The sequence below is a fragment of the Pholcus phalangioides genome, unplaced genomic scaffold (genome assembly GCF_987345545.1).
Source record: "Pholcus phalangioides strain wild (caught in Gottingen) unplaced genomic scaffold, Ppha-v1.0 ptg000013l_1, whole genome shotgun sequence".
In the NCBI taxonomy this organism is placed as follows: domain Eukaryota; kingdom Metazoa; phylum Arthropoda; class Arachnida; order Araneae; family Pholcidae; genus Pholcus; species Pholcus phalangioides.
In genome coordinates, this window is record NW_028301606.1 from 38,363,799 (window position 1) to 38,376,617 (window position 12,819).

Here is a 12,819-nt window from a genome sequence, read left to right on the forward strand (position 1 = left end):
GGATATGGGAGGGTCATGAATTTAAGTGATATTTTCGCATAATTTTTCCGTATTTATCATTCTATATATAGACGATTGGTGATTATGCAGTTTCCGGATTATGGATAACCACCGATTTAACACATAATATAACATATATTATATTCAACATATAATATAGCATATTTATGTATTGACATCATTGTGCACCCCCTCCCCTCCTTTCAAGTTTATCTCCGTATATGCTTCGGCCATCTTAACGCCAGCACTCACCCTCAGAGTACGTATATTGAAGTCTTTATACATCCTCTAAGGAACCCCCCGGACACGGCCACAGGTGACCTCATGGTAATTAAATTTTGTGCGATGATTTGGAAGACTATGTCGATTGGTAGGTATACCTAGGGTGACCATACGTCTTGTATTTAAAAGTGTGGGGGGAGGAACACACAACTTTTTTTCATAGAGTTACAATAAACCTTCGTGATGAGTTAATGAGGTTGACGGAAGCAGTCAGCTGGACTGAATTTATTCCATTGAGCGTCTGGACGCAATATTACGGCCCTGATCGTAAAGGAGCCATTCAAGTATTACGTAAGCAAATTTTTAGTCATTTTTGACCCCCCCCCTCTTTGTCAGCAAAATTTCGTCATCACTGCCTCCTACCTCCATATTGGTGGGATCAGAAACGTACGCGGGAGGGGGGGGGCATAGAGGGCTCGTGCGCAACCCCTCCAGAAGAAAAAAAAAATTTTACTGCGAAAAATATTTAAAACAAAATTAAATTTTAAAAAGAAAATACCTTAATATGTTATTATAATCGATTTCTGCTAATTTCAATGCTATTTGAAGGCTAATAACTCAAAATGTCTCTTTAAGAAATTCATCGCGGCCCACCATTTAACCCAAGGACCAAATGTGGCTCTGAATGTTATCTGATGGGGCTTGCCCCCAACCCAAACCTAATTTTGTAAATATGAACTAAGCGGCACGTTTACAAATCGCTTTAATGATCCGTGGCCCAATTCCAAAGCATTTAAATGCCCCGTGGCACATTTCCAAATCACTTAAGTAGGCCTCAAAGATTACTTAAGTAACCCGCGACAGTGTTACAGAACACTTAAACGATCCGTAGCACATTTAGAGATTCCTTGAGTGACATGTGACACAGTTTTAGAGCACTTAAATGGCCCCCAGTGCGGTTCGACATCACTCAAGTTACCCGCGGAACATTCCCAGATTACTTAAGTGATCCGTGGCATGATTACGGATCACTTGAGTGATGCGTGGCACAGTTCCAAAGTACTTAAGCGACCCAGAAACATTTCCAGAGCACTTGAAGAATCCGTGAAACATTGAGATGATTAAAGTGGCTCGGTAGGGGACTTATCAATAGGTAGAATGTTAGTTCAGGTTGCCCAAAATAACTATCCAAAGGTTTTTTTCCCCGTTTTTGGCGCAACGATTAAGATGCCATTAAGAATATTTCATATCTTCATAAAGGGTGGTTGATGACGTAAGCGCATCATCCAAACTCCCTCCCCCCCCCCCACTTGTAATCAAAAGTCAGCAAATCGGAAACCCCCTCCCCCCATCGATGCTGACGTAATACTTGAATGACCCCCAAAGGAGTGAGAGCTCATGAGTGACAACACAATTGAGAGAAAACAGAATTAACTAAAAACGAATCAGTTTTCTTCAATTTTTTTTTTTATTAACAAGTGTGATTGATATTTGACACACATATTGTATAAAAATCCGAAACGAACTGTTTCCCTACAGAGTACAATACAGATCACGCATTTGGAAGGAAAAAACAGGAAGAACAAAATAGTCGAAACTTATCGTGACAGTATGAATTAACATTCGGAAAATTACACAGTGATAGTAATAATATTTGCACAATCAAAACTGGATTTTACTTCAATTACAGCATCGACATCTAAACAGTAAACGCCATTTACAATCTATGAATACTAAAAAAAAAAGAAAGCAAACTAAAGAAATCTCATTTTTCTATAAAAAATCTGTTTTTTTTTTACAACTTTTGACATTGGAAAAAGAAAAATGGGTAATATTTACAGAGAACTTCACTGAACAAAGTTGAACAGTGACAAGCACCAGCGAGAAACGCACCATTCGCGCAGTTTCAAATGCTTGTTTATCATCGAACATGACAATGTTTTCGTGACGTGAAAAATACAAATATGAGCGATAAAATACACAATGAAGCATAAATTCTCAATGAGGATGAAAAGTTATGAGCAGAAAAATAATAAATACATCGAGTTGGGAAAAACGCTATTCTCTCGTTTTATTTGTGTTTACCTTTTCCAGGATTAAAAGGAATGCGTTGCCTCAGATAAATACAGGGCGGCGGGTATGATTAAACTGATGGTCCATGGACTCTGGACATGATAGTCCATAAATGCCCGTTCCCTTAATGCAGTGGCTCTCAACCTTGTAGCCACGTGGTCTCCTCTTTAGGTCAAAAAGAGCCACGGGTGAAAATCAGATTAAAGGGGAGCCACGGCAGGTGGTGAAGGGGCCACAGAGAGGATGTGAAAAAATAAAGGTTTCAAGTGAAATATGTTGGGGTGGAGGGAAATGTACCTATACTTTCAGAACCCAGGAGAGGTCCATCTGACCGGGTAGATCCATGGAACAGGGACCCATCTGAACCCATGTGGCAAGGCATGAGGGTAGACGGTCCCTAGGTAAGACGAGGGAGGCCAATGCAAATATATTATCACCATTTGAATTTTTAGAAATTTTGTTCTCGTGGCCGAAGGAAATATGCCTCAAACAGGGAGAAACCATGGGCTAAAAAAGGTTCAGAACCACTGCCTTAATGGAACAATTGGTACAAGGTGGATGTAAACTAACTTTGCTGATATACGAGCTTTTAGCGAGCGGCCGTTAAAATCGAATACGAGTGAAATTAGAGATATAAGTGTTTCTCAAGAGAGTGCGCTCGACAATGAGCATAGAAAAAAAACGGCTTTCGCTATTACAACAAAATTTACAAAAATTCAAATGGCGACACTCACTTTTATGCATCGCAAAGTGCAAAACCATGTGAATGAAGTTGGAATGGCACCTGTACCACCATAGACACTGGACGCAGCCAAAGACAATCCCACCAGGGAGGGAAGGGGAGGTAAGTGCGTAACCGCTCGGCCAAAACCTCATACGGCAGAAATGTGACCCGTAGTGGCCGTTTCATATTTCCTTTTCTCCGTCTAGCGCCGGCGTTTATCGTGCTACGGATACCGTTCCGATGCCGTTAACGGTTTTTTTACGGCGCCGATTAATTTGCATGCATAAAAGTGAGATTCGCCATTTGAATTTTTCGAAATTTTGTTGTCATAACCGCACGAGCCAAAATTTTGTTTCTCTTTTCATTCTCAAGCACTTTCCGAGAAACACCTACAGCTCGAATTTTATCCGCATTCGCTGATTTTTGCCACCAACAGATCGAACATCACCAAAGTTATTTTATGGCCACTCTGAATGCATAGTACTGTGCATTCAAAGCATGAAAGAAGAAATTGACGATAGGGGACAAAATAGTTGAAATTAATCTCCACCAAAAAATTGAACATTTAGCTCTTCAAAGATACTCCATAAAATTCGCCTTGGGTAACCGTTATGATATGAATCTCTCCGCAGCCTATATATTCTCAGCTCTATTTTCATCGAAGTGGTGATATCCATAGATGTAAAGTCTACAGTTCGGATTGACAAATCTGAGGCGCCAGGTAGACATGGCGACTAAAAAATTGGTATCGGCCCCCAAAATTTTCTTTCTGGAGAGTTACCAAATTCCAGGCTGAGACCAGCACAAAATGTTTGGAATTTATAGCGCATATCTGCCAATATGAAAGAGGGGTCAATATGCCCTTAAAAAAAAGAGAAAAGAAGCATCATTTTGGACCATTTTTCTCAGGGTAAAATTTTTTTTGGCGAAATTCCCTAGAATTTGTAGCGATTCGTCCTGTCCACGGTCAGCCCTGCCCCAAAAAAACCCACTAAAAGTTTCTTGACATAATTTTTTTTTGAGCAGTGTAAATCAAACCGTAGCGAGGAAGAAAAGATAGAAATATAATGCTGAGGTGAGAGACAGAGAGAGAGAGAGAGAAAACGACGGTAAGACAATTCTTTGTTTCACGGGGTTTAGCAATGATGCGTCCCGAAGGAAGGGGGAGAAGAGAAAAAGAGAGCTCAAATGCATTTCTTCCATTTATCGTTAAAGGGTTGAAACGTCATTCAAATACTTGAATGTTAACTTCGCAATTTTGCTTGTTGGGTCGCATATGCTGTCCTTGTTTTACAGTGGAATGCTTGAAAATTAAAAGAAAAAGAGGAAAAAAAATGGGATACACACAAATATTCGGGGTTTTCTTCCTGAAATAATTATTCTATATGAACAACTTGACAGTCACCGCAAATCGATTTGTTCAGTGATTTATTGTCTTCGAACAGTTTTTACTCCTATTTGAGAGGGTCTGGATTATCTGCGACGAAAATGTAGATCAGTTCGTGGGTAGATTAGGATGAGCAAGCTTTTCGCCTGACGAAATAATGTACATTCAACGAATTATTTACAAGGAAAAAAAAAAGGAAATGAGATGATGTCTATATATGTATTTTTTCTTTCACACGACCGACAAGAACACTGGTCTATCGAATATGGGACGCCGGTTGAGTTCGTTGACAGCCCTGAGTGCCTCGCCACGATTGGGGAAGGCTATCCTCGCGTCTCCCGTGGCCTTGCCGTCGTTCGTGTACTTCCTCAACACGTTCTGGCTGGTGAGCGTGAAGTTGCCGAAAAACTGTAGAATGTCCTCGATCCCGGCACGGAAGTGCAGGTTGCTGACCGAGACCACGCAACCCGGGGCACCGAAATCGACCGGATCGACTGTCTGCTCCGGAGGCCGTCTCGATCGAGGTCTCTGCTGGAACATGGGACCGCCACCATTCATCGGTGGGGGACCACCTCCCATTCTGTTCATGTGGCCCCTTGGTGGTGGGCCTCTGGGACCGTCCGGACGAACCGGCCTCATGCCGGGGCCCATCCGCGGTCGCATTCCCGGTGGCCCCCCGCCCATCGGAGGATGACTTTGACGCGGCGAAAATCGATCCCGGGAACCGTTCGAATTTCCCGGGTCGGATATCAGGACTCTTCTGGAAGGTGGTTGAAGGGGCGGTCCGGCAGGAACCGCGGGAGGCAGGACGGTGTTCGGCCTCCCGCCGAGGCAGTTGCACATATCTTGGTAGGAGACGGGACGCACGCATATCTTGGCGCCGCGTATGGGTTTGCCGTTCTTGACCAGGCTCTTCTCGAGGAGGTTCCGTTCCTGGAACTCCACGAAAGCCTTTCCGGATGGAAGCTTGTCGGGACCCTTCATGACGTGTATCGCGAGCGGCACGACGTCCACTTCGGCGAAGAACGCCTCCAGGTCGTAGTTGGTGGCGTTTTTGGGAACCCCTTCGACGGCGGCGCAGAAGGTCGGCCCGTCGTTAACGGGTCTGTTTTCCGTGAGCGGGCCGATTTTCTGATCGGGCACGGAGGCCATGGTCGGCGTTTCCAGCAGGGCGGGCTTCTTCTTCTGCAACAACCTCTTCATCACTTCCCTACTCGATTTCAACACCGTGATGAGCCTGTGGTTAATTTTATTGCCGTTCATGTCCAACGCGGCCTGGAAGTCCGCCGGCGTGGCGAATTCGGCGTACGCCAGTCCCGAAGATCGACCGTCGGGCATTTTGTCCACGTGGATGTCCAAGATGTTCAGTCCGTGGAAGAAATCGGCGATGGCGTTTTCATTGCACGAATACGCCAAGCCCTTGATTTCGACGCAGAGGTCGTTGTCGGACGGTTCCCGATCCTGGCGGGGAACGGCACGACGGCTTTGTGGTGGTTGTGCAGCTGCGGGGGTCGGACCCGATGTCGTTTTTGCCTCGGTTGCAGGAACGATCTTCGTCGCTTCCTCCTTTTTTTCGGAAGGCGGCGCATTTTTTTCGGACTTCTGAGCTTGAGGTCGGGGACTGGGTTCGTTTTTCGGTTCTTCCGGCTTCTTATCCTTGATCGACGCTGGAGGAGGAGGAGCAGCAGTAGTAGCTGTTGTGGTTGGAGGAGGGGCAGCTTCAACTTTTTTGACGGGCGAGCTAGAAGTCACAGCGCACTTCTCGAACGCCGACAGGGAACAAGGTTTCACTTCGGGGAAGCAATTCCCGATGTCGCGTCCACTTCTACGCAAGCCTGCTTCGTAATCTCGATGGTCCTTGAACTTCACGAAGCCGGTGCCGGTGGTTCGACCGTCTCCGTCTCTCTCCAATCGCAAGTTGTGCGACGGAACGATCATCTCTCTGAACAGTTCACGCAGATCGTCCTCGTGAGCATTTTCAGGTAGACCGCGAACCTCGACCGTCAGCTGCTGAGGGGGCGGCGGCCTTCGATTCTGCGGTTCCTCCGCCGACGGATCTCGCCTCGGTTTGTCTTGGTGTCTTCCAGAGGAGGAGGAGGCGGGTGGGTTGTTTTCGCGTCTCGCTGGAAACGAAGGTCGATTCGGTGGTTCCGACTGTCTGATCGCTTCACGTCGTTGCTCTTTGTTTTGCGGAGGATTGTCCGTTCTGTTTGGAGTCTTGTACGGAGGTTCCGATTTCTGGCCGATGGGTTCTCGTTTCTGATGTTGGTCGGAGCGGTCGAATCGTCTTGTATCGTGTCCACGAGGGTGACCTCGAAAACTCTGATTCTGCGGCGCATCCGTAGGGATGTTTGATTGATTGGGTGGCTCAAACCTCCGTTTATCGACAGGATTTTCCGTGGCTGACGAACTGGCCGGGCGGTCGTCGATTTCTGGGCCACCTCTCGTTCTCCTGTTTGGAAATCTCTCTCGGTTTGCTGAACTTTCTCGTTCGGGACCCCATCTAGTGGATGGAAAGGAACGGGGTCTCGGACGGTTTTCTCCACCTTGATCAGCAGTGTTTCTAGGATTCCTGACAGGATGCCTGTCGGAGGAATCATCGTTATCGTTATCGTAACCACGTTTTCTCGCAGGAAACGGCCTCGGTTCGACAGCTCTCGAATCTGGCCTACCCATTCTCCGTTCATCCATTGAGGGCTCTCCCCCGACTCCTCTTCTGCTTCTACTCTGGTAAGCGTCGAAACCACCAGCAGATTCGTTGTCGTGTTTCTGCTGGTAATAAGGATCTCCCTGACCGGACGGGCTCGGCATGGAGTGGCGAGCATCTCTTTCTTGCGGCATCTCGATGTCCATTGGCTCTTCGCTGTAATCATCCATTTCTTCAGGCTTGGGAACGGACTGTTCCCGATAGCCGCCGCGACGACGACCTTCGTTCCAGGCAGGTGGCGCCGAAACAGGCGGCCAGTGTGCTTCCTCAGGTTCGTAAGAGTCATGAACAGGACGGCGGGGCACTTTTCTCGGTATTTCGCCCCCATCGTATCCCGCATCTTCCTTGTATTCGAAATCTGCATCTTCCGGGTAGGCTACCGCTCGATTGTACCTGTTATCATCCACCGGGGGCAAGTATGCACGACGTTCTTGCTGCCTGTCGATTCCACCGACGACAACGTCCTGCTCTGGTTGGAATCGGCTCTGCCTCACGTTGGATTGTTTTACCGTAACAGGGTAGCCTCTGGTCGGTTCAGTTTGTCCTGCAGTAACAGGATAGCCTCTCGGAGGTTCAGCTGCCGTAACAGGATAGCCTCTGGTCAGTTCGGGTTGTCCTGCAGTAACAGGATAGCCTCTCGGCGGTTCAGGTTGCCCTGGCTTAACAGGATAGCCTCTGGGAGGTTCAGGTTGTCCTGCCGTAACAGGATAGCCTCTGCGTGGTTCAGGTTGTCCTGCCGTAACAGGATAGCCTCTGCTCTGTTCAGTTTGTCCCGATGCAACAGGATAGCCTCTGCTAGGTTCAGGTTGTCCAGCCGCAACAGGATAGCCTCTGCTAGGTTCAGGTTGTCCCGCCGCAACAGCATAGCCTCTGCTCGGTTCAGGTTGTCCCGCCGCAACAGCATAGCCTCTGCTCGGTTCAGGTTGTCCCGCCACAATAGGATAGCCTCTGCTCGGTTCAGGTTGGCCCGCCGCAACAGGATAGCCTCTGTTCGATTCCGGTGGAGCGCGTCGAGGAGTGTCCAATCGATTACTGACAGATGTCGGCCTTCCTTCGTAATATCTCATTTCCTGATCTTCGGGTTCTGCCGGGCGGGGTTTCGAAGCACTAGGTTGGTATGCGGGCCTTTGATCGCGGGGAAGCAATTCGGGATCGCGAAAATACTGTTCGGTTTCGGGATTCCTCTGAGTACGCGGAACCATCATCCGCGTGTTTTGAACATCCCGCGGCACCGGCAAGTCAGATGCAGCGTTTTCGTAAATCCTGGGGTAGGCAGCTTCATCATCCGGAATCGCGTATTCGACCGGAGGGGGCTGCCTTCGACTTCTCGGAGGAGCAGAAACAAGACCGACATCCATGTCGGCGGCAGTGGGGATTGGCGGAGGCGGCGGTCTCTCGCGCGGGCTAGGAACATTGTCATACGCCGGGTAACGGCTCGAAGTTACGAAAGAACTGGGCAACCGGGGTTGCTCAACCACCATTTTGGCTTCGGTCTTCAGAGCTGCCGAATGCATGGCTGCTGGGAACAGGTATGGAGCTTCGGAGACACGCTGAGTTTGAACGCGGCCGTAATCTTGAGGAATCGACCCACCGTCAGCTTGTTTGGGACGGTAAGTTAAGCCGGGCGTCGAAGCTACGCGAGGATGCAATTCACTGCTTGGGTGCATTTCTAGACTCTTCGGTACTTCTCTGCCGCTCAAATACTTCCTTTCATGCATCAACTCGTCGGGAGCCGCGGCGCTTCTCGGAATTCCATAGTTGACGTCTCTGGGGATCGGAGAACCACTCGAACTCCGTATCTCTTGTTTCTGGTGATCGTACTGGCCGGTCGTGGGAGCGGGGCTCCTGCTCCTCGAGCGCTCGTACTCCTTCACGGACATCAGCTTCTTCTCCCTAGCGAGACGTCGTTCTTCTGTCGGCGGCCTGCGGTCGCTGTCGTTCATGGCCGCCACTTTCATGGCCACGGGTAAGTTCGGCGGAAGAACCTGACTGCTCTGGCTTCTTGCTTGCTCGATCACGCGAGCCATCTCCGTCCGGCTGCTCAGAAGCAGTTTCACTTTCATGTCCTTTATGGAACCGCCGGTTCTTTCCATCGCCAACCGCGCATCTTCGTCCGTGCTGAAGACGATGAACGCCTCGCCCAGCTCACCACCGACGATGTGCACTCCACCGACCGGTATGGATAGGCCGGCGAAAAAAGTGCGGATGTCGACAGAACTCGCCGACCACGGCAGATTCTGCAGCCGAATAATGATGGACATCTGCAAATGAGAGGAAAGAAACAAATATCGATAAACATAAAAAATATGATATACAAGCAATATTTTCCCATTCACGTTATAATCTACAGAAGCATCCACTTACACTATCTGGCCGAAAAACAAAAGCAGTAGCCAATTTCATTGCACCTACTGTGCATGTGCAAGCCTCAGAAAGATGTTATCTCAGGTGTTGATGATTTAAAAAACAAATTACATAAATAAATAAAATTAAGAGCCTGCCAGGTCGTCGGAAGTGTTGTAGAATTGTAGATACTCGTCTTGATCTTCACGAAGGAAATTTTGATTTCTGCATCAATTCAGTGGGTGCTCATACGGTTGCTACTAAATATGTGTTCATTACAACATTAGTAATGATTGGCAATATATCGACGATTCCCTCTTCAATTAAAATCAATTACACGAAATTTGTTGATAGGATTTGGAAAAAAGTAGGACAAGTGGGAGTCCTGGACAGGGCCGTTATTTCAACTTTTTTCCAGGGGGCAAAGAACATGTTCTCAATGTATGCATATATATATGTATATATATATACCATTTTTAGTGTATTTTCAAAAGCGAGGGGGGCAACGGCTTCCTCACCCCTCCAAATGACGGGCCTGGCCCTGGATATGACCAAAGGCTATTTTTTTCCTGTAATTAAAGAAATAATTATCTGCAGCTTTCGCAATTTTTTTCACGAACAAAACTGACAACAAATCGAAAAACTTGAAATTTTTTTATTAATATGAAAATATTCAAATTTACCATGCAAAAAAAGGGTTTCGTACTGATATGGGTGAAACTTGACGAAATACTGGTTAAAATAACTAAAAAAAAAATCTTTTTTTTTTTTCGATCTTGAACCATTTCGTGCAACTAACATGATAAGTAAACAAAGTGAATTAACAGAGAACTTGAGGGAAAAAAAGCAGTAAAATCATCACGTAAAACGAGCGCGGTCTTTCAAAGTAGATAAAAAGTATGGGTGATCTCTCTCACATGGATGAATAGCTTTCTGAGTGAGACTAATTATATGGTGTGAGGGGAAGAAATGTTCAGGCCGACTTTAAACTAGGAATGGGACGGATATTCTAGTACTACTCGGTATTCGGCCGAATATCTGTGTAAAGTACATCAAACTAATTTTAAGAAACTATATTAACTGGAATTTTTTCCCCATAAATTGAAAATTTACTGATCATGTTTTATTGTGTGGTGTATATATATTCCTTTCTGAGAGAGAGGTTATGTCATGTCAGGGTGCCTTTCTAGGATAAGGAAAATATGAGACTGATAATAGAATCTCACTGCAATGAAAGGTGGACTAAGTGAGCATGATATATACACAAGTTCACTAACTAAAGGATGTACATAGTAAAGATACGTCTTGAGCTGCTGAACGAGACAAAAGGGGGCAAAGAACATCTAAAGAGAAAAAACAAGAAAATTGGTCCTAAATTTTATGATGTATCACTAAAGGGAGTAGATAATTGTTGAGACATTCTTTTGATTAGATGTAACAAAATTGATTCAGTAAATATTAAAATACATTATATCATCGTTAAATTTGATTGTCAGTGTCATGGCAATAAAAATGTTCAATTAATAGTTTCTTGTTATTTAAATAAATTGCATAACTAAAATCCAAAATAATTTAAAATTGCAAATAATTTTATTTTCAATTAAAAACACCAATTTTGTTTTGCTCTTAATTACGATGAATTTTCAGAAAATTGATATTCGGCCAAAAAAATTAGCCGAATATTTGACTAAATGACTATTCGTCCCATCTCCTATTTTAAACTTACTGAAAAAGAAGCACAGTAGAGTTAAAACTTGTTACAAGTAGAGCAGTGTTTCTAAAAGTGTGCGTCAAGGCAAAGGTATGGTTAAATATCAAATTCTTCTGAGGTGAGCAGTGGATGACAAAAGTTTGAGAACCGCTGCAGTAGATTATCGAAACTTCAAGGTTTCCGATAATTTGAGATAGTGGAATTTTTCAAAATTCCTTCTGAAAATCTATTTTTCGCCTAGAACGATTTTTTTTAAATATTGTCGCAGTTTTCTCTTACGTTTTCTCTTTTTGCACCAGTAATTTAAGTTTGAAGAAGTGTTGACAGGGACTGAAAGGATCTTGATTTCAAGATTGGTGGGGGATTTCTGAGGACCCCACAGAAGATCAGAATTTTTCGCAGGCCCTCCTATACATTTACAATGTGGAAAAACAATAATACAATGGTGGGTGGTTATGAATAAACTCGCAGTACTCAGACGTATGTAGCGCCCATTGTGATGGAGGTATTTTGATGAAATGTTGTATATAAGATATAAGGACTAAATATGGGGAACAGAAAGATCCAATAAAAGTTAAATTTTTGACCACGAGGTAAGAAAGTGACATTTTTTTTTCATTGCAATTATATTTTTCCCATGGCCAGGGCCGAATTAAGACACTTGAAGGTCCTAAGCACTTGAATGGTTATGGTGCTCATTGCCCCGGCTCTTCAAGTATATTTTACTCGACATTGAATCTATAAATTAAAAAAAAAATGAAGTTTTATATTTCAGAAGTAACTAATCTAAGGCAGAATTATGATGTGAATATTTATAAGTAAGGGCATTGAAAGTTTGCCCCCCCCCCCGTTTTTTCTACTTGCAAAGCCTTTGATAATTTCTCCTGAATTTTTTTGGAACATCTTTGGAATTTTCCTTTTATATTTTCCAAAAAGACAGACACGCGTTAAATTTTTTTCTTCAAAATCTTTTGAAAAAATTAAAACAAAATTCTCATCTACTGCTTCTTAGGATTTCATAAATTGGTTTCAAAAGCAACCACTGAATCTTATAACATGTCCGATATTACTCACTTCATACACTGACATGAATAAAGCATTGGGAGTTGAAAGTTGCTGGTCGTACGTACACAAAAGTGGGAAGTTGCATTGCATTGTTTTTTTCAGAAATTATTGGGGCCTCAGTCCCCTTACAAAATTTATTTGGGGGTGGCTTAAATGGCCTCAGCCCCTAGGTTCCGGCGCCTATGCTCACAAGTACCTTTTCTTTCTGATACATTTTCGAGTTGTAATCTACATATGTATAAGCATTTCTTTCACTTCTACGGTAGATGGAACTAAGGCGTTTTTACACCTATATTCTAGGGGATCTAGATCAAACCACAAAAGGGTGGCTCTAGGCTGTGTAGCCTATGCGGACGCATGGAGTACCAAATCAGGAGTGAAAGAGAAAAATAATTACAAAAATTGCAATAACAATTAACAAAAAACAAAGTTTTTATGCAAAATTTCAAACTATGAGCTTAGTGGACTGAATGATTCGCAGTGAAAACTGTGATTTTTGACGCATCCTGCTGGGAAAACAGCAGCGAATTTTCGAGATTATACGCCAGAGGGGCGCCGAAACTGTTTATCACGGGTAATAATAATTA

General features: G+C 44.7%; 1 protein-coding gene across 2 annotated transcripts in view; it reads right to left on the bottom strand.

The window, feature by feature from the left end:
* Positions 1-1,683: 1,683 nt before the first annotated feature.
* Positions 1,684-12,819, bottom strand: part of LOC149079082 (uncharacterized) — a 63,443-nt gene continuing 52,307 nt past the window's right edge. The window contains exons 3-4 of one of the 2 annotated variants that reach the window (XM_089241369.1): positions 7,709-9,374; positions 1,684-7,675 (exon numbers count right to left, since the gene is read on the bottom strand). In XM_089241369.1, the coding sequence (XP_089097495.1) occupies positions 4,638-7,675; positions 7,709-9,374 (4,704 nt within the window). In that variant the 3' untranslated portion in view covers positions 1,684-4,637. Of the gene's footprint in view, positions 9,375-12,819 lie in introns of both variants that reach the window. The other variant, XM_089241368.1, reaches the window with a different exon arrangement.